The following is a 25,188-nucleotide window of genomic DNA, read 5'->3' as shown; positions in this document are numbered from 1 at the left end:
GGCACCTTCCAGTCTTTTTTGTCTATAATTATTTATGGAAATGCTGCATTTGGGGGTTCTGATGGTTTATTTTCTGACACTATCATAGTCCCTGAGTCCTTTAGGATGCAGAGAGAATTTCTAGTAATCCTTAACTGTATTTCCTAAGGTCAAGCTGTGCAGTAACCACTGTAATTGACAATAACAAAAATATACAGTAGTATCACAACGGTAAAACAGTGAATTTACCCAAGCAATAGCTGATGTGTCTCAGCAACCAAGCCTCTCCCCCTGAACCTCCACAAGAAATATACATTTAGGGCAAAGTTATTTAACCTTTGCAAAGTAAATGGAGGCAAAATATGTCTTTGCTGTTTGTGCAGACAGCCCTCATTGTTCTCAGGGGATGAAGGTGATACTAACACAGCACTTGCCCCTTGCTGCAATGCTGAAATTTCCCACCTGGGTTCACTTCTGGGGTTATGCAGCTATGACCTAGCATGTAAAATTAAAATCTAGCCTAGCCTTTGGGCAGGAAAATGAGATTTTTCTTTACAGCTCCTATTTTCCTATAGAAAGGAATCCCACAGCTGGGAGCTTTCTGGTACCAGAGCTCCTACTATTATTATTATTAATAAAAAGTAATTATATGGAGATTCCCACTAGACCTGAAAAAAAATTATAAACTATTTACATTTAATAACTAGGACACCAGGTGTCAGGGTGGCAAATTTAGACATTTTTTTTAAAGCTCGTGGAGTAAGCCTCTGTGATACCTAATATCTCTTTTTTTCTGAAAATCTGCAACTTTCCCAGGAATTGCAGGAAGACCTTTTATTTTTTCCTGACTTTACTTCAGCTCTACATACAACAGCATCAGTCATCAAGACATGATTCCTAAAATGATAGGGAAACAAACAAAACAGCAATATTACTTTCATCCATCTTTAAAAGAAAAAAAAAAAAATCAAATATTTGCAAAAAAAAACAACCACCCAAAAAAAAAAAAAAAACTACTCAGCTACTTAGCTGGTGTTAATGCCTTGAGCTGTGAATCCTAAAATGAAGTATCAGCTGATCAGCTGGACGGTCTGACTTCAGCCTGCCTTTCTGAACTTATTTCTGAACTGACTTTCTGGCAAAACAAGATTTATTTGGTTTTCTTTGTGAATTGCTCCAAAGCTCAAAACCCAGCTGTGTGATGTACAGACACACAGCCTTTAGGAACACTATTTTTCCTCCACTGACAGATTAACCAAAATTGTGCCTGATTTCCAGGGAGAAACATGTAGTGTAACCTCTCATAAGCCCATGGCAACTCATCCCAAGAGAAGACTTGATCCTTTGCCTTCCATAATATGCCTGCAGAATAGTTCCCTAAGGTTACCTCAGTTAATTAGGACACACAGGCTTCTAAATTTATCCTCATTTCTATCCTGTTTCTAAAGCTACTGCTGCAGGCAGTCATTAGTAATCTTCTGTAGAGTAAAAAATGTTAATTTAGGTTTCATCTCTGCTGATACCAAGCCCTAAAAACTCACATGGGTCAGCTTAATCCTCATCTACATACAAATAATGTTTGGTTTATCTCAAATGCAATTAGAAATGACTCATTCACTGCAACAGCGAAAACCCTCAGGAGAGGGGTACACTCCCATCAACTTAATCCAGTCACTAAATCAAGATATACTGATGCTAAAAGATGAAAACCACATAAAGAGTATGCATTGAGGAATCTGAACCTGCTTAACTAAACCAATTAAAGTAACATATTTTAAAACAGTGCTATCTTCATAGTTCATCAACACCTGTTTATTGCAGCCAGAGGGCTTCGGCTACGAACACCCTGAAAACCAGCTGTGAGTTTAGGTCATGGGACACAGATTGCCTTGCCTGAACAACAGAGGTCTAAAGGGTATTTTTAGGAAAAGGTTCCATTTCCCTTGCTAATAAAACACACCTCATTCCTAGTGTGAGTTTGCTGAATTTCCCTTTCCAGTTAATTTTGGTTGCTCTCAGTCTTGGTCTGCCCCTAAAATTTTTGCTCCATGTGCAGATACATGGATTTTATGATCAGGTAAGCACTTAACTTCTCCATTAAACTACTGAATAGCTTGAGGTCCTGAAGGCTTTTCTAAGGTTTCTCTGGGCTATGTACTTAAACCTCCCTGGTTCTTGAACATTCTACCCCAACACCAGTGGTTAAACTACAACCCCCTACCAACACCAAGACCTGGCAGATTCTGATGGGCACAATCACAAAATCCTTCCTTAAACCTGGGATTCCTGTGTCAGGGATTATTACTACTTGCTCAGGACTGGCAGGCTTAAATTTACATCTTTTGACCAGTTAGCTCTTTGGAATGATTCTCTGTAACTTTCCCTGCAATTAATGAACTCTTGAAAGCAAAGAAATGATATTAAAAAAAAAAAAAAAAAAAAAAAAAAGTACCTATTTTAAGCCCTTACAAGATGTTTGCAGATTTTTAGTTCTAAAAATGACTGAACTCCCAAGCTGCTATTCAATATCTTCCAGTGTTACTATCAGAATAAGTGTTTCATTAGCATCTTGTGATATAACTCCATCACATTTTTTCCCCCAGACACATACCGGACATATTTAGTGAACATTTCTGCCCTTTTGCATTATTATTAGGTCTACTACTGTGTAGTAACAATTATTGTTAATTTTCTGTTTATTCATTCTTACCAGCCTTCACTGTTTTGGCTAAAGATTCTACCTTTTGTTTTGTTTTGTTTTGTTTTGTTTGTGTATCTATAATCTTGTTTCAGCTTTCTATTTAGGATGTCAAATTACAGCTTCATTGGTTTATTTTGTTTTACATTATTTGTCACAAATTGTCTTCCATTCTCCCCTATGCTAGCTGATTGTTTGAGCTGATATAAACTTCTCTCTCAGTGACAAGATTGTGTCTTTTGTGAATTATTAAAATGTTCTCAGACTCATAATTACGTGCAGCAGGGAGGCCAGCCTCATGCATGCTTCTTCTCTTTAACCTGGAATGTACCAAATACACACTTTTCCCTTTCAAAAACAAGGGATTTTTTTGGTAGAACCCTACACTCACTTGTAACAGATTCATTAGTGGTTTGATAAATACAGCATGGAGTATATTCTCATACATTTAATTATCCAATTATGATATGTTAATAAAGTAAATCACAATATGTTAATCATTTCATTATATGCTTAGGGTAAAATAGCACTACTTTTTTTTTCTTTTTTTTTTGTTTAAATTTTAGTATGCACTATATAAGACAGTGTGTAGAGTAAATGTGTTATGAAACCACTTGCTTCAGTAAATTACATTTTGTTTAAGTTAATACTACTTTATTAGTGATAAATACGTCTCATGCCCATAAACACTACTTGGCATAAAATGATGAGAAAGCTACTACAAGCTATAGATGATGGTGGGAACGCATGCACTACACACACCCTTTTCAATGGCTTCATTAAAACATTCAGTAAAAAAATTGTAAATTGCACATGAAGCCAAAACCAGACATCAAAATGCAGCAAAAGAAGAGGGGCCCTTTGCACCTACAGTAGCTTGTATTGATTTATACAAGGTAGGAGTCCCAACATATTTGTATATGCTGGAACAGCTTTTTAAAAAGATATAGAATTAATTTACAAAATACCTAAAGTATGGTCCTTCAGTGTTTTTATTCACATCTTCTACCCACTTAGCTACATTATATTCTCTTTTGAACCATGGATTTAAATACCTGCGGAAAGCAATGGAAGGAACAGAGAAAGCAGAAGAACAAGAATAGAAAATCTGAGAACACACAGCACAAGCTTAGCAAGGATGTCTTCATCCCCAAAATGCAAGTGAATATGGCAAATAAATCAGTATGGATGTTGGGTGAGGACTAGGCAACGTGTACAACTGCATGAGAAAATCTGAACTACAACAAGACTCACATGTTTGGTTTATATGGAAGGTATTTGGGATACATCATTCATTTAATATCATAAGGGTAAAATTCACTCCTATGCAGGGGGCCAGCATTAAGCTCATGGTTTGAACTCCTCTCATGATCTCAAAACAAAGCTGAAAGGGGGGACTTTTTGTCTCAGTCCTGCAGTTTGCTTGTTGCAGAGACAGGCTTGCACCCATCTAGAGTAAATCACAAGACAATGACTAAGTGAGCACAGAAACCTGGGCTGGGCCCCTTCTACAGGAATGAATTTAGGCCTCAGTGTGTTAAAAGGCTTGAATTGTTTGCCACTGCAGTGGCAATTTTAAAATTTATGTGCAAATAAACTCCTAATTTTATAATGATCGTTTCATGTGGCAGGATCACAAGAAGCTTTCAAGGAGGTGGGCTGTGGGGATATCTCACATTTTACAGAAGCAATCTTGATACCAAAACCACACTTTTTAGAATAATAATAAAAATAATAATAATAATAATAATAATAAAAAAGTCTGTGCTACACACTCGTATTAGTTACATGAAAATGGGAAATAAAAATGGTGTTTAATCGGTTAACAGTAATGTTACCAGAGAAGGAGAAAATGTTTTGCTAACTGGTATCTCTTAGCCCCCAGTACCAAGGTTAGGTAATTCCTCCCCCTCCATCATGAAGAAAAAAAGGGCAACTTAGAAGCAGCAACCTGTCTGATCTGATTTAAATCTGTTTTTATAGTATAAGAATAGTAAGTTTAACAATTATTTGTAACCACCACCTTCATATAACAGAGACTAACACGTTGAAATAGGAAATAGCTTGTAACCAAGGGAAAATGGAAATAAAATTCCTTTTTAAAGATATTTTCCGTATTTCTGGAAGAGTTCTTACCACCCTCGTTTATGAAAGGGACTCCAATGACCTGGCACTGGGGAACAGGCCTGGCAAGGGACTGCTCAGGTGAGTAAAGTGGGGCCAGTCCACATCAGTTAACCCTGACCATATTCCAGACCGTGTCGAAGACAAAAGCAGCAGCACTTTTTTGACGGCTTAGGCCTCCTTTTTTGTTCTGGAACTTCTCCCCGCCCCGCGCAAGCGCAGCCACAGCTTTGGGAAAGTACTCGCCCTCAGCCACAAGTGCTCACTTCTCATTAGCTTCCTCAGCTCACTAACTTATCAGGGATCAGGAGTGCTTTATGCTTTCCAGCTCAGGCTCTTAGAGAAAGAAAAAGCCAAAAGTGGTAGCGCAGCAACAAAGGAGCCGCAATTGAAGCCACGGGCTGATGGCAGCGTTGCCAGGAACTAATTAACTTTAGGTTTTAGCATTAATTGTAGGTGCAACTACATGTTTTCAGACATCACTGCAGTACTTTGGACTTGTTTTTTTTTTTCATTTGGAAGGGTGTTTTGGTAACCATGAAACACTCCCGGCCTGGCTTCCTGTATGAGAAAACAACGTGTCGGGAGGTATCTGAGCATGCAGCTGTGGCACAGCCGTGTGGCCGGCCTTCCTGGGTCTGGCTGCACTACAGAGCACCGCTCACCGCCACGGGCCCTCGGGTACAGAAAGGCCGAACTTGGGTCACCGCAGACCAAAAGTGATACCATCAGAAAGCTCTCATGCTGATCCGCATGGCCACATACATGTTCATTAACGACGGCCAGAATCCGCATTTTCTTTGAGTGAGAAATTCCTTTAACACCAAGGTGTCCCTACACAGAAGCCTCCAGCTCAACCGACGGCTCGATTTGGCTTGCAGCGCGACATGCAACCGTGCGAAAGACCTGGGCTCAAGGGTCCTGGTCCTCCTCAGGCTGGCGAGGAGGAAGGCTAGCTAGCGCTGCATCAGCAGGAGCACCTCCAAGCAGTCACGGTGTTTCACCACAGTGAAAACTATGGGATACTGAGGGAAAGGGGCTCATCACGGGATCAAACGGCAGCCCAGAACGCAGGGGCAGGTGAGACTGACCTGTGATCCTGGCTCCCTGTTTGGGGGGGGTCAGAGCCCTCTGGGCTTATGCCTTGGGCTGGGGTTTGGTGGCCGAGAGAAAGCCCAGGCTCAGATGCATGGGTTACCCTGCTGCAAAAACACAATATATAATAGAAAGTCTAAGCCAAAGATGTTCGTATCAGTTACAACAACGAGGAAGATAAATGCTTATAGGAAAAGCAGTGCAAATTAACAACGATCGGAACTGCTATTTGGCAAAACACAAGTTCCCTGGGACCTGTTTTAACACAAGCTCCCAGTTAAACTTCAGCTGATTCAGAAAACCCTCATTAGCTTTCCTGGATAACTCTAACTGATTTTAATAGAAAACTTGTTTTATCAGGGCATTTCATCAACCCTGCTTGTGAAAAAGCTGCGGAAACGTTGGGCCTGTTGGCATTCCTTCTGTGTGAACCAAACCATCTGCCTTTAATAAAGAAGAATTTTGTTTTGAAACATCTAGAAACAATTTAAAATATCCCAAAAGAGCTTTAGCAGTCTCTGCAGAGCAACACTCTCAGCAGATACCTCATATCATGAATCTACTATGTAGGAGGGGTTGCAGACAGGCATGTGCAACTATGTACATTTCTGGGACATTTTTCCAGGACATTTTTCAGGAACTGCCCAATGCAACCCTTCTGTCAGTGCTGTTCATGAGGGCTGCACAGCTCAAATCTTTTGCAGTGCTTAAGAAATTTCATTTAAATGATTAATGGCAAGATTCTCCATCTGGTGCTTGTCTGTACACAAAAATAATAATAATAATAAATACTTGTGCATAACGTGCAATTACTGCAGACCAATGAATATACCAGATTATTTAATAGGCAAGTGTATTACTGTGCAACTTCTGCTAAAAAAAAAAAAAAAAAAAAGAATTCTGCACAAGGTATGGCACAACTGAACACAGTTTTCTAGCAGGTAACCTGTCTGTCTCTGTTATCCACAAGAAACCAACAGTGTTACCCTCTTTTTCTGTCTCAACAAATATTCTTCGTTGGACTTACGTGGGTCACATAGGTTGGTTGGCTTTCCATTTCAGAACATATTTTAAGATTATTCTGTGGTTTCCAGAGAAACTCAGAAGGTCAATTTGTCTGGGAAAAGCCTCCATTTATTTGAGGCATCCTCAAAGTAGCTGGCGTTGCTTTTTTTTTTTTTTTTTTTTTTTTTCTAGAAAACAGTGGGCACAGTTAGACCATTCTCTGTCCCTTTTTTCTTCTCCCAGAGCATGTTATCTCTCTGAGCAGACCTGCTGTGTGCGCCCTGGGCCATTCTCTCCGTTCCCCACTGAATCTCACCACATGTGGTTCATGCAGTGAGAGCTCTCTCTCCACAGGGCGACCAGCTTGCCAAGGAGACTCAGACAAGCCATGTTGTCCCATGCAGCCCAAGATATGCCCCATCAGGAGAAGGGCATTTTCCAGCCAGCAGGTTTCTGCCAGGAAAGCACACACTGCTCTTCTTCCTTAGCAGGCTGCTGCACTGCCCTCGGGTAGACACAGCCTTCTCCCTCCAGCACCAGGGCTGCTGCTGGGGTGAGAGACCATAATGAGCAGCAGGGAGGAAAGAAGAGAATTAGGTGGAAAATCAGGGGAACCTTCAAAAGAAAGAATTTTTACAGGGAATTTTTTTTCTAACTCTCACACTCCCTGTTTACTCACTGATTTACTCACTCTAAATATCTTGGAATAAATGTATTACAGCTGAGCAGCATAAAGAAAAAAATATGTCCATTAGAGTTGGTAGGGGTGGGGATTTTTTTGCCTTTTTTTTTTTTCTTTTCTTTTATTGCAAACAATACTCTTTCCATACAATTATGTTCACTCTGAGATTTTTAAAAAAAAAGCTGATCTGGTTTCAATTTTTACAGACCAAATCCAGCCCCAATTTGCACCTGTGCTAAAGGACAGAATAATGATAAAATTAACTTAACTAGATTGTTTTTATAAAACTTATTTGAGAAACACAATTGGAACTGAACACACGATGTGTTTCTAAAGAACTTGCAATCTCATTTGTACTCTTAATGGTTTGACCAGACTACTTGTACTTTTATCAAACTGTCACATGCAAGGAGGAAAGAAAACCATCAAATAAATAATGTTCCATTAAGAGTTTATCAGTACTAAGCCCAAGAGTACCAGGGCACTTGACAAATAAACTCCCCCGAGAGATCTGGGGATAATATTTCACGTTCCACGTTACTATTTTGGTCATGCAATATTATAATTACTTCTCCATGTATCTTTCTAAGCCTGCTTGCCTCAAGACAGTTCGCTGTACATGGAATAAAAGTTTCAGAACAAACTTAAATCCCCAATTTGGAGAAAGCAGGGCTCAGATAGGAGTTAGCATGATTAGTTTCCAGCAGGGTTGGTATCAAGCCCGCTTGCCCATACAGGTGCAAAGTTAGTACTAATGGTACAGGGAAAGGGCATCTTCCTTGCCATCATGGTCAAGAAGGGGTCATTCCTCTGTGGAGTAAGTGCTGTAAGAGCAAGCCAGTGTTTGACAAGCCCAGAAATTTTGTTTCCAGCCATTGTCTCTTCATTCATGAAAGGAGCCTGAACCAGCAGGATTAAGCACACAGGAAAGGCTCTTTCCCAATGGGGAGCACTGCACACGTGGTCTCTTCAGTGAATGTAACCACCACATCAATATAGAGAGCAACTCTAAGCCGTGCTGTAGAGGTTTGGGGATCAGTCACTTGGTAAGGACTGTCATTTCCCATTTATTTCAGGGCTTACTCAAGACTGGCTGTTTCAGGCTTTGCTGGCTTACAACTATAAACTTCAGGGTACTCTGAGAGCAGACAGATACCTCTTCTAAAGCCTGCAGGCAGGCACAGGCACTAACTCTGCAATGACCCAACCCAAGGTGAAGACAAGGGGAGGAAACAGGTTATCAGAAACTCAATATTGAACCAGGATACACTCAGCAATGGCAGTTTACTGTAGACAAAAGCCTGTAGTGATGGTGCAGGCTGCCACCATCATTGGGAATTGCTATGGGAACGACTGAGGAAGCCTACATAAAAAAGAAAATCGATAGTTAATTTTATAAAGAATACGGAAAAAGAGGTTGAAATACATTAGCCAAACCATTACCAGATTATCTGTCAGCAGTCAGAATGGGCCACAGGGCAAAAAATGCAGCTGCCTACTTTTCAGTACCCTTAATCTCAATCTACAAAACATATGTATGAAAACTCTAATTTTTGGCTTTGCTGTTGTAAATTCAGACTTACTCAGTTGAATTAGACCGTGGCCTAAATCTTTTGCCTCTGACTTTCTTTCTGTTTCCTCCTATATTACCTGAAAGAAATCATAGGATAAAGACAGATGGTAAAACATCGTGAAACTCACCAGCGTTCCACTCCAAACTGTACATTCTCCTTGCATCCCCAGCAAAAGTCACTGGCTAAGACCATTTAAAAGCCATAGGCCAGTCCCTTTTGATTTACCTCAGACCAGGTAAACTTGACAATTAGGTGATCTTTCATTACCTTTTGCAGCAACTGTGCAGAGCAAAAAACTATTTAGTTTCAGCATTCACTTGAGAAAATCACTGCTTCCAAGAAAAACAGTAATTACTGTATGGTAAAATCACAAAAGCTGGCAAGAGTGAATGGAATTCTTGCTCTTTTTCATGTTGCCTCACACTGGAGCAATAGGAGAAATTAGATCTAATTTCTACGTGTAAAGCATTTTGGAAAAAAAAAAAAAAAGCTTCTTGTGTAGGGCACTGCTAAATCCTAGCTCCAGGTCAACAACAGGCACAATGGTAAGGACTCAAGCTGCTCTCCTAAAACCACCTAAACGGTCAGAGAGCAGCAATGACAGAGGTTGGTTTCCACTGTGACCAGCACAAAGGTTCGCACTTACCTTGCCAAGAATTACTCCTAGGCCTCCCATTTTCACAAATGTCTGAAATATGTTTTGTGTCTGGGATCCTTTCACTCCAGGAATGAGATAATCCATTTGACCTGGAACAGGAGGGCTCAGATGTGGTTATTGTTATGGCCATTGTCTAACATAAATGCTAGCTCAGCTGTTCAGAGACAGTCACATTCCCCAAGTCAGTGCCATGACACGGCCTAAGGTCTGTCTGCACTAGCAAAGCATCCACTGTTTTTGGTGAATTATGCTCTGCCAGCCGTCCCTGCAGCAGTTTGGTGTGTCCACGTTCAAGAGCCAGGCTTCAGCACTGCTTTCTCACGTGTCTGATGCTGAAAGCACAAACATGAGCACATACCAGATTTCCTTAGGTATTTCCAGCCCGGGTTCTTAGTTGGAAGATGCTCCTCTAGCTGTGCTTATGATTTTTTACTGCATCCTCCCTACAGGCTGCCCACCCCATCCTCATTCCGCTGCAGTAAAGCCAGGACTGCTTCCCTCTCCCCACTGCCACCAGTCTCAGGATTCTGTGATGAGCAGCATCCCAGACACAGCTGGGAGCTCCAGCGGAGGGGTCACTGTCTCATTTTTGCTAATTTCAATTTTTTATTGTATTCTGTCAGCTAGTCATTGAAGCTTATACTTTTAATGCCTTTATATCTAGGCGCTTGGTGCAAACTAAAGTTTTTCCTTCCTCTTGTATTCTCTCTAAGAGACAGAGATGTGTGTGGCAACGTCCAACAAGAAGAGGAGAGAGTGGCATTTTGCAGCAGGCTCCCTCCTGTTGAACTATAGCTGCTGCTCGGCCATTTGCCGTGAAATCCACAATTATTTCCAATACAAGAGGAAGTTGAAAACTGGTCAGAATAAACAACTTATTTATTAGAAAGAAGTTTTGCTTAAAGGATGTGTTCCTGTATTTTGTAACAGTCTGAATACTCCTGTGGTTTTCAGACTCTGCTCTGCTTGCAGGACAGGCATCTGTCAGATGCTCTTCAGTTTCCTGAAGACCTGGCTAATCACAGCCACACTGAAGTAAGCCCACAGTTTCATTCAAGCTTATTTGAGGTATGAAAGGTCTGAGAACTGACAGATTGACAGATTTTGTAATCATTTTCTCCTCCTTATAGTCTATTTTCAGGTTCAGGAGTGTCTTGCTATACACTGTCTTTGGTGTTTGTAATTTCACAATAACAAAAATTATCATGAAGTTATGTTTTAATCTTGGAAGATCCTCTGTGAATACTAACAATCTGTAGCATTTTCCAGCAAGGAGAAGCCCAGGTGGCTAATGGCCCAGTCACTTCAATGTCTGCCAAGAGCTGCCATTGATATCTGCCAGAGCAAATCAAAACCAGCTTGAAAGGTAGGAAATAGTGCCCTGGGCATCAGAATGGGAGGACTATGACAGTTCCACCACAATGTTAATGGAGCATTTGTCAGACTTACTTGTCCAGACTTGACAGTGGCACAACATAGCTGAGCTGGTGGTGGGCAACAACAAAACTCTCTAGTACAGACAGACCTTAGAAATCATTTGCTTTTTGGAACAAGCAATAAACAGAGACACATGAAAGAAATGAAGTATGAAAAGAAACACAGGTACAGAACAAAAGAAAACACATTAAATGACATTCATTTAAAAACTTTTTTTTTCTTAACTGGAATATGAACCTGCTCACACCAACCTATGAAAACTTGCTTCCCCAAGACTTTTTTTCAAAATTTTATCAAAATGAGAAAAGATTCTTCAACACAAACACTGTGTCATTTAAGATTAATGTTTCCTCCCCAAAACAAATAACTTATCCACCCACAAATCTAAAAAACTGAATTTAAAAATTGGAAGTTGATCATTAATTATATAGTACTACAGTTTTTATTAACAACTTTTTTATTAGATCAGATTTAATGAAGTTGCATATAAGATCAAGCTGGTATACCCAAAGGCACTAAAATGTATCCCTTCAATATATTTCTCTTTATTCAAAATAGCAACTATAAAGAGAGTAGTTTTGTCAACTGCACAACTACAGACTGCTCCATGAGACAAAAACTGAGAATTGCAGCTTTGTAATTAAATAGTTCAGGAGTGTCTATCCCCACCCTACCCACTGAACATTTACAGCTTCTTTTACATTTTTTTGAAGTGCTAGCTGAAGATTTTTGTAATTAAAGGATCTCTGATTGCAGCAGGACTTTGATCATCATGACTTAAAGACAATTGCAAACTCCTTTCAGTGTTTTTCAATTATTATTTTTCAATTATTTTTCCATTTTAATTTTGTTGTTGTTGTTGTTTTGTTGTTGTTGTTGTTTGTTTGTTTTTAAGTAACTGGAGCAACAGCAGAATAAGTGAATTCTGAACATGGGCAAAATCTATTGCCCTCCTTGGCTACTCATAACAGCAAGCACAAAACTACAGAAAGTCTTTGCAGAATTATTTTCTAAGATAGCACTCAGTGACATTTTGGACACTAGTCTAGTAAAAGTGGAATCAAATGCAAGCACCATCATCTTTACTGTGAGACAGAAAGAATATTATTCAGAAGTCTAGGTCAACTCACTGAATTAATGACACTGACAAAGATATAAAAATATTTACATTAAACAGTTTATATTTATAATTATTATTGAAGCAAGACAGTGTTCCTTGTCTTTGATTACATGACTATAATATTTTTTGTTTTGCCTTTTTTTTTTTTTTTTTTTTTTTGAGCAAGCAGTTATCATTACAGTCTACTTGAAAGCAATTCTCAAGCAGGAAAATGATGAAAACTTGAAAACTGGATTACGCCAATTTTGGCTTACAATGGCAAACGTGTTTATTCTGGCCTGGTTGTATAAATTATTAGTTCAGGGCATGCAAGAAAAATCAGTAATCAAAGAACAAAGGATGCTAATTGTAACATTCCACAAAGAAAGAAGAAAGGATCAAACCTGCTGCAAAACAATGAAATGTTCTGACTAATGGAATAATGGGTGATGGAACAGGTAGAAATCTGAAAATGCGACAGAAAAGCAGACCTCTTCTTAGAACTAGATGCAGAGTTTGTGCTGACTCCAGGAGGCATGTCGCTATAAAAAGAGTCGGCCTCTCCAGGCTTTTTTACATAATCTCCCTGGGGTATTTGTCTGAAGTATAACAAACAGCGTAGAGTCAGAAAACATGACAGGCAAGAGCACACACACAAACATGAACAAATTTTAGTCTTAAAGAAAGAGGCAAGGATGATGATCCTTGAGGAAACCTGTTGAACACATAATAAACCTATTAGTAAGTAATTCAACCACCCGAGAGAAAACTCACATCTATTTTTGATAGCTCAGGAAAGAGGGTTATGTGGGTTTGGTAGGGGAAAACAAGGATGATTTCACTGATAAACTCTGATCACTGTTTTTAAAGTGAATAGTTGGTGGTTCCTGATAGATTTGATAACTAAGCTCAGCCATTTCAAATGGCTTATCATGCAGGCTGTGAAAGCATTGCCAGCTGCAGTATGAGCACTGCAGTCTGTGCTGAGTGCATGCCTGCATCAAAAAGGAGTTGAGGAAAAGCGAATGCTTTTTTCCCTCTAGATTATTACTGCTTCTGTGCCTTCTGTTCAATTTTTGTGATCGTTACTGAATTCACATAGAACAACTTATTGAGTTGTTTAAACTTCAAGAGGAGAAAATCCTCCAGTTTATTTATTAATTGTTCTCTTGTGCAGGGGAACTAGCACCAGTGTCAGAGTTCTCAGCCGTTAGTCCTTGTCACCACACTAGACTCTGTCTGCCAAGACACATAAAAATAATGCCACACATATCTGAGAATAGTTGATCCTTTTCTAGCACTAGAAACATGGTTTTGATGCATAAAACTATCTATGCACTAGGAAGTCCTAATCAAGTTATGCCATTTTTGTTCGGGTTTCATCACCAGCAGAAAACCTCCAGTACAAATATCCCACTTAGAGTTCCACCAAGCCAAAAACTCTCCCTAATACAAATAGCTCATTTGAAACTTGGCTATACCATAATGCCAGCTGTTTAATTACCCATTCAGCCCTGCACTGTCCAAGGCCTTTTGGCCCCTATTAACATGCATATGTATCAGAAGATTGATTCACATTCAGATTATGCCCAACTACACAGCAGAACTGGGTTGTCTCCATTCCATGTTTGAATTTTGAATGCTCCTCAAGGATTTTAAATATGTAATTACGTGACACATAAATCATTAGTGTAGCACAGATCCTCCACACTATTTCCTCAGTTCTCAAGTCTCAGTCCCCATTCATCAGCCACTACATCAGTATTTTCAGAATCAACTCAGTTCATGCAGCTCTGCTCCTTGGGACTCCTCTAGCAAACTGGAGTCTTGCTGCTCAGTTAGAAATTACTTCTCCTATAGAGTTGTGCCCTCTAAGCCACATTACACCAGTTGACAGAATCCTTGCACATTTACTCCTTTCATGACTGCTTACTTGTGTCTGTCACTTAGTATTACCAATGTCATTCCTTATGTAATGCTTAAAAATATCACCATAGTTTGTTTCATCTTTATTTAAGGACTAATCACAAGCAATTTTTTTTTTTTAAAAAAAAAAAAAAAAAAAAACACTGTGGTGGATGTTTGGTTTTTCTGCTTATGGGGTACTCCTTGAACATATCCAAAATTATTCTATTTAGAAGTCAGTGTATAGAATTTCATCTTCTGCATGAGGGAGATTTAGTTACTAAAGATCTCCAGCCCTCCACTATCTTCAGAAGTCTCAGCTGATACTGGTTTCTGCTCTGTCCATGCTCACAGGCACAGCTGCAGACTCACTGCATCCTCACATATATTAATTTATGGAGATTAGGGAATTTGAAAAACATTAGATTCTCTCATGTTGCAACACTATTGTGCGTGGGGTGGTCTCTTTCTGTATTTTGATGTTCCGGCGGCTCTGTCCTCTGCCAGCACTGATGTGCCCAGAATAGTGACTCAATGGCCATGTTTGCCTGTTTCTGTAGAGCCAACATGCACCACTGAGCACCAGCAAACCCCCCAAATTCTGCCTTCCCTGTGCCAGATGACATTTCCTACCCACCAACCTCTCCATAGTGCTTGTCTTCAAGAGCTTTGCCTTCTTCTAGTTACTGGTCCTGTCACCTATCTGACCTTGCTGAGCACAACATAAATTAACCAGCACTTGGCAGAACTTTTCTGCTTTTTGCAATTATTTTGAGCCTAGCAGAGAAAGCACTACATGGGCAGAGGAAATGGAGAACAAGCGCAACAGGTAGAAGCAACACACAAAGCGGCAGCTTGGGTCAGGGCTGGTAATGCAGGCAGAAAACAGGAGAATTGGAAAAGTTGCCTTATTTGCAGGGGACTGGTGAGAAGAAGGAGACACCGCCTTCCCAAAGGTTGGTCTGCCAGGCAGATGATGGTGGTCTTCCAGGAGGTGAACCCAAATCACTAAGAACTGTTTGGTTTTTGGCCACCAGTTCAAAAGTGTGAAAGCTCAGGCCTCTGCTGAAGACAGTACCATAATTTGGCTACAAATAATTCAGCAGGGCAGCTGGAAGGAATGGGCTTTCCATTCACACACCAATTTAATTGCTTTGTATTTTTAACTGCAAAGAAGCTTCAGAAATGAATTTGTCTCAGAAGGCTCCTGAACATCATGTGATTATTAATTATTCAATTATCAGCCTCCCAAAGACATTTTCATCTCTAATAGCCAATTTTCAGCTGGTTCCTGGAAATATTCTCCTGTTTTCCTACATAAAACATCCTATCTAAGAAGTAAATATTATTTTTTCTAATGAGTCCAATGAAATTAGGATTTCAAGCAACGTGTATAGAATTAATACATTTTTTTATATTCAGGCAAATATTCTTTAAAATATGATAATTCATCATCACTATATGTTCTTTATAGCATGTAAATGAGCAAGAGGGAAGAAAAGCTATTTTCAGAGTTTTCCAGAGATACATTCTGTTACTTTTATCACATACCTCTGCCTTCTGTAGTTTCTTTCCATAGAAAGAGAAGAGAAAGAAATACAATTAAATTATCAGCATGCAGGTATACATGGTTACTAAGACAAAAAAAAAAAAAAAAAAAAAAAAGGAAAAAATATATATACTTTTTAACTTTTTTTATTAACTTTATTCTCAGTAATTTTTTCTACAAAAAACATTTCTGAAATAAACATTCATAAAGCACTAAAGCAGAATAAATGAGGAAAACACATTTATGTTGATGGCTGAAGTCAGTGCTCAGTGATGTTGCTAACGAAAGGTTCACTTTTGCCCTCTACCTCCAAAAACTAATCCCTCTGGCTAGATTTGATCCCCAAACTAGATCTTACCTTCTGGAGCGATACTCAAAATATAAGCCCAGATTTTAGATACTGCCAGAAGTTGAGCAATGCCAAACCCTGGGGGACCATGTACTGGCTAGAGCACTGCCCGCAGCTGAACCTGCTCCAAGTACCCATGGAAGGATTTTGAAAGCCAGTCTCACCCAAACACAGGTGATAAAGTACCTTAAATCTTTTTTTAATATATGCAAAATAACTAAAAACTTCTGGCTTTAGATGAAATTCACAAAAGGATAAAAACTGGAAAAGAGCAATCAGATTAAAATAATCCATTTGACCTTCAGTGAGCAGAACATTTACAGCTCTACAACAGCTCTACACCAGGCAAGAACATGAACCTTTTTTGAAAATTACAGATCTCTCTCTTTCACCAGAAAACTTATTTGAATTAATTTGGAATTAAGCTGACTGTATACAAATATCTGCTTAAGGAAACCTATGGTTAAATACTTTACTGACTGAAGGCCAATCTTTCTAAATTTACATTGTCAGTATGACAGATTTGTGATTGAATCAGACTGTACGCCTGCATTTCCTTTGTCAGATACAATAAAATCATAATCTAACCACCTACAAAAAGAAATAAAAGAAAGAGCTAAATATATTTCAAAGCTGGATCAAGCCCTCCAAAAGCAAATCCACATATACATATAAGAATTGTTTGAGAAATTAGCATTTGTAATACTTTCAAATATTATAAAAAGGTCACTATACAAATATAAACACATTTTGATTTTTTAGCATATGTTTGAATTGTTGCTTTCATAATGTGATCAGCTATTAAATGAAATAAATGTATTTTAACTGTATTAAGAACAAAATTTACTTACTTGTAACCCCAAGCAGTTATTCCTAAAACGAGAGCCAACACTAAAATGGTGCCAGCAATAGCCCCTATTATTATATTTGTGCTAACAACACCTGGAAACACAAGAAAGGGGAAAAATATATAGGGTTTTAGGAGAAATATATACAAAAAACAGTAAATGCTCTGTCTTTCAGAAACATGCTTGGACAAGTTGCACTAGGCAGACTAATTGTAAACAGTGATACACTTGTATTGCATGAATATAAAAAGACCATTTTTACATCCAGCTTTCTCCCCTGTGTCTGTTTCCCATAACCGAACACTTAATGTTATCAGTATTAAACTGCTGTAGCTTATAATCATATAACCTCTCAGGTAAACACCTACTTATATTGAAATAAAGGACTTTTTTTAAAAATATATATATATTTTCCATGACTGAATAATCTAAAAAAGACCAAAAATTAAATTCTGGAAGATGGTAAAACTGCCCACAAAGAGATTTATAATGACTACAGAAAAAAATTTACAACTTCATTTTTCTGCAGTACATCTTCCTCTTGTATGCAAGCCTGGAGAGGAATAAAAACTTTCACTCCAAAAAATGTAAAATGCTAAAATTTGTGCGTTAACATTCTGCATAGTAGCCATGCAATAAGAAATTGACTCTACAAATAAAAATTACACATTAGTAACTTCACTAGATACAAGAACTAGTACATTTTTTCTTATCCTAATTTATCAATAACACTTAATAAGGCCACTTAAATGCAAGCAAGGTACAACCAGAGGCACTGGCACCAGTCCTGAGAGCTGTACCAAGTGCTCATCAGTGGCACTGTTCACATGCCTGAGACTTCATTCACAGACACTGAGTGCATCTGATGAGCCAGGAAAGAAGAGAATAAGGCTCCTAACAGTACATCATGTTGCATGACAGCTGAAAGAGCAGGAAATTGTTTTTGCTTAATGTACCTTCTTCAAATCCAAGTTTTTCCAATTATTGTTTAAAATTATAACTTCATACCTTTGTTGATGGCATCTTTATCAAAAAACATATCATCCTTGATGCGAGAACTGCAGTCATCTCCTCCCCAGAATCGGTCACAAACACATTTTATTTCATTGCTACAAACCTGTAGCCAAAAGTGTAGCTCAGAATAAAATCATAAAATTAATCTATTCCCATAATTAAACTACAGTATAGGTACAGTGAAACAGCACTGACTACAACTACCTGCAAAATTTTGCAAAACATTTTTAATATATAGCAATTTTTAAATTACACATTAGATATAAATATATTAAATATATCATTATACATTATATATAAATATATGCAATATATTGTAACCTATTATGAAGTGTGTCACATGATGGAATACATTAAGTACATTAATATACTGCTCAATGTAATATAGAATTAATAGAGCCGTTTATAATTGCTTTGGGAGACTGAACGTCAACTTTTTTTAAAAAAAAAAAAAAAGATATGATAAGTGGTTAATTTCAGATAATAAAGGGAGTTTTCAAGCAGCGCAGAAGACAAAAGATGTTATGAGAGAAGGATTCCTTTGACCTCAGCTCAGCCATAGGGACCTGGACACTGTTTCAAACTGTGTGAGACACAAAGGAACTTGCCAGGGCCACAGCAAAGCCATAGGTTGTGCACTGAGTGGAGAAACTGGCCCTGCTAGCAAGGTACCAGCTCGCTGTCTTCCCTGGAGGGAAGTAACCCTCAGCCAAAAAAAAAAATCCAATGACTTTGTGAACTTTCCTGACTGTTGACACAATAAAGAGGGAATTAAAAAGAGCATTTGTAAGAACAGAGCCCCAGGTTCCTCAGAAATGGGCAATAAAATCTTTATATGCTCCAGAATGTTGCACAAGGAAATATCATTAAGTTAGCTAAAGCAATAGTAAAAGCAATGGTTGGTAAGATTTTTGTAAAATTAATGCATGCGACTCATTGATTCTGGTACTGCAAGGCGTTGAGTTTACTTCTATGCCTCCTCGCCCTTGCCTTTTCAAAAGCTTCTCCAGTGGAAAGACTTGTAGGGTCATGCTGCTGACTTCCCGCGAGGCCTAGCTAGTCTACTACACAGCCCTGGGTACTCATCAAGAATAGATAAAAGGAGTAAAAAGTATGAGAACATACACCATGTCCTGAGCAAATTTGGTTGTCTGTGGTGCCTGGGCAGGTGCTGAAGTTGAAGGACTCAGTGGGGAGGCAGCGATGTTCGAGGCACACCATGTTCGGCCCACATGGCGTCCCGTTCTCCACATAGCCCAGGTCCGTCTCCTCATCGAGCTTCACGTGGCCACCACTGCAAGACAAGAAGAGCACCCCAGAGACTTGTGCTGTTACCAGACGGGACTGCTTGAGAAACTGGTCTCTGGGCTGCTACCCTCATTTCTGTCTGCTTTATATATTGCCCAGGACCAGGGAAGAGTAGCACTGGCTTATTCATCTCACCAGCCTTAGTGTAAAACAAACCACAGTGGAGTATATCTACATCAAACAAATATAATGGTGAAAACAAAGACCATTTTTCTTGTATAAGAGCTTGTGTTGTATAAAACATTGAGTTTAGATGCATAGGACTTTATTTCATCTTACAGCTGTGAGAAGCTATGAGAACACACCAGGTCTGTAATTGGGATTCAGTTAACATATGGCAACGCATTAAGCTGCCAGTTAGTTTTGGCAATGCAGCATATGTCTAAGTATTTTCAGTACATTAAGTACTCTACAAACATTAAAGAATGCAGTATGAAGAGGCCAGAGAAGAGCATTATGTCCCTACAGGCAAAACTGACTACTATACAGAGGGGTCTGCAAAACAGCTGTGCTCCCCTTACACAGTCAAGTTCCTGAAGGTTACCAAAGTTTGAGCTGGAATAATGATTATTTTTTAAGAGCACTCTTTTTTTTTTTTTTTTTTTTTTAATCAAAACATTTGCTCTCAACTTAGGAATGAGAAAGCTGCTTTTCCATGCAAGATGGATATTAATTGTTCTATTTTCAGGATTTCCAATTACCTGCAATTGTAGACTTTTCCAAACTGCAAGACAGACGATGTGATTTCACCATCAAGTTCTCCAAGTCTGGGCACACTAGATATATTTGAGCACAGAAGGTATCCACAAAGCACATCCCTGCATTGAGAGAATAAACAGATGCTCAACAACAACAAAAAAAGATAATTCAATTAAAATGCATGATCAAAAAATGTGGTTTTCTTCACTTGCTTTGTAACATGTTTGTTATTCCTTGCTTTTCTCTCACTGACAGTAGCTTCCATAAATAATGTCCCGTTTCCCACATACATCATTCTCCTCAGAGCTTATACTGGGGAAAGAGGTTCTTTTATGACACACTATCAAAAATGCTCTGCAAATGAGAAACTGTCAAGAACAAATCACATCAAACTGATTTAATATCCTATAAAGATACAGTAACTGCCCCACAGTGAAGTGGTACCTGCTGTTTTTAGACAAACATATGACATATGTAAGGGAACTAGAGACAGATGCTGAAGGGACTTCACAACTTGTGTGCAGAGCCTGGTGCATTGTCAAAATAGAAGGGTCAGGTAGTTCCCATATTAAGACGTGTTTTAGTCAATGAGTTTGTAATGGAACAAAATTAAGGTTATCAAATCTGTACAGAGAGCTGAGAAAGGCCATTAGTTCACCTGTAGGCAGGATTAGAATTTATATGGCATTGACAAAATAAAATACTAAAAAAGACAGGATGCAGTTTGGTGAGGCCTGGAGAAAGGTTTACAAGTGGGCAGAAATAATCAGCGGCATAAATACAGAACACAAAATAGCAGCTTAGGCAGCAACTTGCAAGAAAAGATGTGGAAGGTTACAATACAATGAAAACTGAACAAAATTCAGCTATGCAAGGCACAGCAGAAAAAGCAAACAACGTTCTGGGATATGAAACAACAGGCTACCTCTAAGGCACACTGAATAACCCATCTGCTCCCCTCTGCCCTGTTAGCCCCACCAAGAGTACAAGGACTACTTTTGGTCCAAGTGTTCCCAAAGCTCAGATGGTGCTCTCTTGCTTGATATCATCTCATTTTGGCATTCCACTCCCTCAAGACTTTCCTGCGCTATGGTTTGCAGAAGATGACCTCAGGTCAGGAAAAGTCTGTTCAGTACAGAGGCTTTTTGAACCTCTTTGTGACATCTAAAGAACTGGAGTAGGGATAAAAATCCCACACCAGCTGTTTCCTAAATGGATCAACTTACTGTTTATTGCACTGTATCCAAGAGTCCTTGTCTCTCCCACAGTTTCCTTTCTCAGTCCCTTCAATGTTCAGCTTCTCGTAGCAGTACCTGTCAGCAGCTGTCACTTCTAAAAACAGAAACAAATCTAAGATGATGAAGACTTTGAAAAGCCAAGTCCTGGGAAATGGGGATTCACAAAAAGGTCGGGAAAGTTTCCCAATCTGTCAGCTGCGGTATCATGGTCTGCAGGTGGGCGGTGAAGCTCTGCACAGTAATATCAATGAAAGGTTTTATGCTGACACCACAGGATTGTTTTAAGATTTTGTTCAAATTGATCAGGTTTGTTGTTCCAAAATGCCCGAAAGCTGCTGAAATAAATCAATAAATATGAGTATAGGCTCCCTAGGTGGTTGTTAATGAGGAGTTAAATATACGACTTCAGAATAATACCAGTAAGTTAATGAACACTAGAGAGAGCTGGAAAAGAGGAGGAAAAGACAGAAGGCAGGGGCATAGAGGGAGTTATGTTTCTCTTTTCATCAAAGCTAATCAGCACCAAAGCATGCTCTGGAAGCACCCCATTAACCATGAAGCTCACGTAACCTCATATCCTTACAGGAGGTGCCAGGTACTCCGGTGAATTGCTCACATGAGACCTCCGGGTGTTAGCATTCAAGTAATCCTGATGATCTGAATAAGCTTTCAAAAGGCAACAATCTGTTTGAGTCAGACTCCAAACTAAATTTAAACTCCCATCTTTCTGTGACTTGCATGAGGAACTCATCTTAAGCATTGGCTGCATTCCTACGATTTCCCAACATAATGAATTAATTCAACGTGCTTTTCATCTGCCAAAGGTCCTGTGTAAACATATCACCAAAACTGTTGTAGTCTGCACACTATTTATATAACTGTGTAACACATCTGGTGTCCAATAGTGGTATTTCACGGGACCATACAGAAATTCCTGTATGCTTTCAACACAGGTAAGGACATAAAATACACCTTTTTGTACTGCAGTGCAACTTAATTCATATTTTCCAGTCATGGAAAATGATTAAAGCTCACCTATAGCTAGAACATTGCCAATCAAACATAAAGCAGTAGAAAATAGCAACAGACTAGAGACTTAACTACAGATATGATGTGCTTGATAAGATGATTTAATTTATCATCCAGACCAAAAGAATCACTTACTTTTACCTACTGGTGAGCGTGGTTCTCGTACATATGCAAGTTCTTTTGAAATTCCAGTTTTAGGTGAATGATGGCAAAGTACATATTGTGCCCCATAAAAATATTTTCAGCACCCAACAAGCATCATTCCAGAAAGCCTTGTCTTTGAACAGGGATATGCAGCCTATGTGCTGGACTGAGAGCTATCTTTATTGAGCATCCAGTACAACTTCTTTGATCTTCCTTACATTCCAAAATAGGCTGCAGGTCTGGCTAACGAATAGCTTATGCCAAAAAAAAGACTTGCTATCTAGTGAACTAGGTGATGTCGTCAGTACTAAAACATCTACAATCAGTCATGCAAGAAACAAACAAATGAACACCATAAACTGAGATAATTTAATTTAAAGTTTGGGTACTCCAATAATTGCTCAAAACAAAACAAAACAAAACAACAACAACAAAAAACTCAAGGGCAAAGTTCAAAATAGAGCATAATTCTGGTTCACAGCCAATATGTTTCATAACATGCAGTCCTGGATGGTTTTAATAGTTCTGAATATGACTCTTTCCGTAATTCTTCTTAGGTAAAATAATTTTTCAAGCAATATGAACAACCAACTTAGAAATATTAATATTTACTCACTTTCACCCCAGATATATTTACACTGACGGTCTCTGGTTTTACATCTTCCCCCAAAACAAATGCCCTAAAAAGAAAGAAAAGATACAGAATAAACTTCAAATAAGTTGCCTTTCAAAAAATGATGTTTAACATATAGACTTGCCACCTTTTCTAGTAAGGCAGCTAATGCATGACTCTACTTTCTGTTCATTTAAATGCTTAGCTCCAAAATTTGACCAGCACCTCAAATTCAGGAAAATCGATAGCACTGTCTCAAGTGACTTACAAAGATCTCAAGCCATATTCTATAAAAAGTAATCCATAAAGGCAGTAAGAATGTAAAAGAAATTGAAATTGAATTTACCTGCTTGTTATCACATGAATATCCATCCATTTTATGAATATTGGGAGAACACTATAGAAAGAGAAAATAACTAATAGATCATTCAGACAAGCTTGGAAATAAAGTGTACAACAAATGGCATATGGAAAATTATTTCATTTTTGTGTTTTCTTCTGAGCTTACATCAGATTTAATACATTTTTTATATACCTTACTATAGAAAACAATAACATTCATAGTTACTGAAAGACTGCAGGGTTGTATTCTTGTTGTTGTTTTTTTTTTGTTTGATTGGTTGGTTTGTTTTTTTGTTTTGGTTTGGTTTGGTTTTGTGTTTTTGTTTGTTTGTTTGTTTTTTCATCTCTATGATATAAGATATAAAAATCACCTGACTGGAGTTTCCTGTGCAGTTCTCTGCAATATCACAATCGTTCACTGCTTCTCGGCACAAAACTCCTTTAGGTTCGAACTGGAAAAAAAGGACGGAAAATCATTGTCTTGGTTTCTCCATTGCCTTAAATGCAATGCTTTCTTTGTGTCTTAACTAAAATAAAAAATAGGAAATTTTCAGGTGCTGACTGAATTGGGAAGATTTTCCTTTCCCCAGTAGGGATGTTGCACCATTCAAGCCATAGGCTGTTAGCTGGTGCATCAAGCTCAAGGGACAAGCAGGATGAGTGCTGTCCTGAGGCCCAGAACCCTGGGACCTATCACACCAACACTGCAGTGGCTTTTGGCATTATCCTGACCAGGCCATTCCACCTTTTTGTTATTCTTTCACTCTTGTTTTTAAACAGAGTTATCTTGATCTTCTTTGTGAATTCATTTAAGACCTAGGGATCAAGAACACTATAAAGCTCTTCATATAATCATGATGATTATTACAAAGCCCCATTCCTGTCGTAGAACAGAAACTATTCATAAATTTATTGAATTCCATGTGAAGGGGGAAGATAATGTCAAGTATGGGAACTGCTAGTATAAGGGCTTTTGAATTGTCCTGCTTAACATCTCCTAGGGACATGTGTTTTACAAAAATCTGCCCTTCTCCTCATCTGCTCACCTTCACCATTCTGTGCATAGACAAGCCCTTGTCTCATTTGCAAAGGAAAAAAAAAAAAAAAAAAAAAAGCTTATTTTTTCTGACAGTCTTTAATATGATGCCCATGTGACAAATACTTGAACAAAATTCACCCACACTGGCAATCTGCTATTTTTTTTATGTTACATAAAAAAAAAAAAAAAAAAGGAATGCGCTTAAGCAACTGTGATCAGTTCCAGCATAATCTGTGCTTTTTCTTTTTTTAACATTTGGATGAGCACAGTCAAGAATGTGGTCTGCAGTTATTATTAATGTTCCTCCCAAGGAAATGAAACCCTCAAATGGTGAAGATAAAAATATCACACATAGTACACCATCACTATGCTAACACCATTAACAATAATTAACATTATTATTAAATGAGCATCAACAATTATTTGAAGCCATATTAAGCCGGGCTCCCTCACAGCCTAGATCTCTTTTACTGTTTACTGTTTACTGATGTATCAGGAAGAAAATCTTATGGTTTACACAGGGCTTGATTCCCTTTATTCTGTGGGATTTCAGTCAGTGCAAACATAAGGAGACAGGCACACATAAGGAGACCTAACTGAAGACCTAACTGAGACCTAACTGAGACCTTTTTCTTTCTTTCTTTCTTTCTTTCTTTCTTTCTTTCTTTCTTTCTTTCTTTCTTTCTTTCTTTCTTTCTTTCTTTCTTTCTTTCTTTCTTTCTTTCTTTCTTTCTTTCTTTCTTTCTTTCTTTCTTTCTTT

At 38.5% G+C, this 25,188-nt stretch overlaps 1 protein-coding gene across 9 annotated transcripts in view; it reads right to left on the bottom strand.

Annotated features, from left to right (window-relative positions):
- The window catches only part of ADAM22 (ADAM metallopeptidase domain 22), a 140,634-nt gene that overhangs the window by 13,324 nt on the left and 102,122 nt on the right, over positions 1-25,188 (bottom strand). For 3 of the 9 annotated variants that reach the window (XM_035319526.1, XM_035319524.1, XM_035319525.1), the window contains exons 18-31: positions 23,761-23,841; positions 23,394-23,444; positions 23,051-23,114; positions 21,250-21,355; positions 20,026-20,142; positions 19,142-19,310; positions 18,011-18,119; positions 17,006-17,096; positions 15,808-15,825; positions 12,756-12,950; positions 9,804-9,904; positions 9,167-9,233; positions 5,893-6,003; positions 3,646-3,732 (exon numbers count right to left, since the gene is read on the bottom strand). In XM_035319526.1, coding sequence (XP_035175417.1) covers positions 3,646-3,732; positions 5,893-6,003; positions 9,167-9,233; positions 9,804-9,904; positions 12,756-12,950; positions 15,808-15,825; positions 17,006-17,096; positions 18,011-18,119; positions 19,142-19,310; positions 20,026-20,142; positions 21,250-21,355; positions 23,051-23,114; positions 23,394-23,444; positions 23,761-23,841 — 1,367 coding nt within the window. The remainder of the gene's footprint in view (positions 1-3,645; positions 3,733-5,892; positions 6,004-9,166; positions 9,234-9,803; positions 9,905-12,755; positions 12,951-15,807; positions 15,826-17,005; positions 17,097-18,010; positions 18,120-19,141; positions 19,311-20,025; positions 20,143-21,249; positions 21,356-23,050; positions 23,115-23,393; positions 23,445-23,760; positions 23,842-25,188) is intronic. The other 6 variants (XM_035319527.1, XM_035319529.1, XM_035319528.1 and 3 more) reach the window with 6 other exon arrangements.

This window comes from Oxyura jamaicensis, chromosome 2 (assembly GCF_011077185.1).
Source record: "Oxyura jamaicensis isolate SHBP4307 breed ruddy duck chromosome 2, BPBGC_Ojam_1.0, whole genome shotgun sequence".
Classification (NCBI taxonomy): Eukaryota; Metazoa; Chordata; class Aves; order Anseriformes; family Anatidae; genus Oxyura; species Oxyura jamaicensis.
The sequence above is the reverse complement of the archived record's forward strand: the minus strand, read 5'-3'. Positions and strand labels throughout refer to the sequence as shown.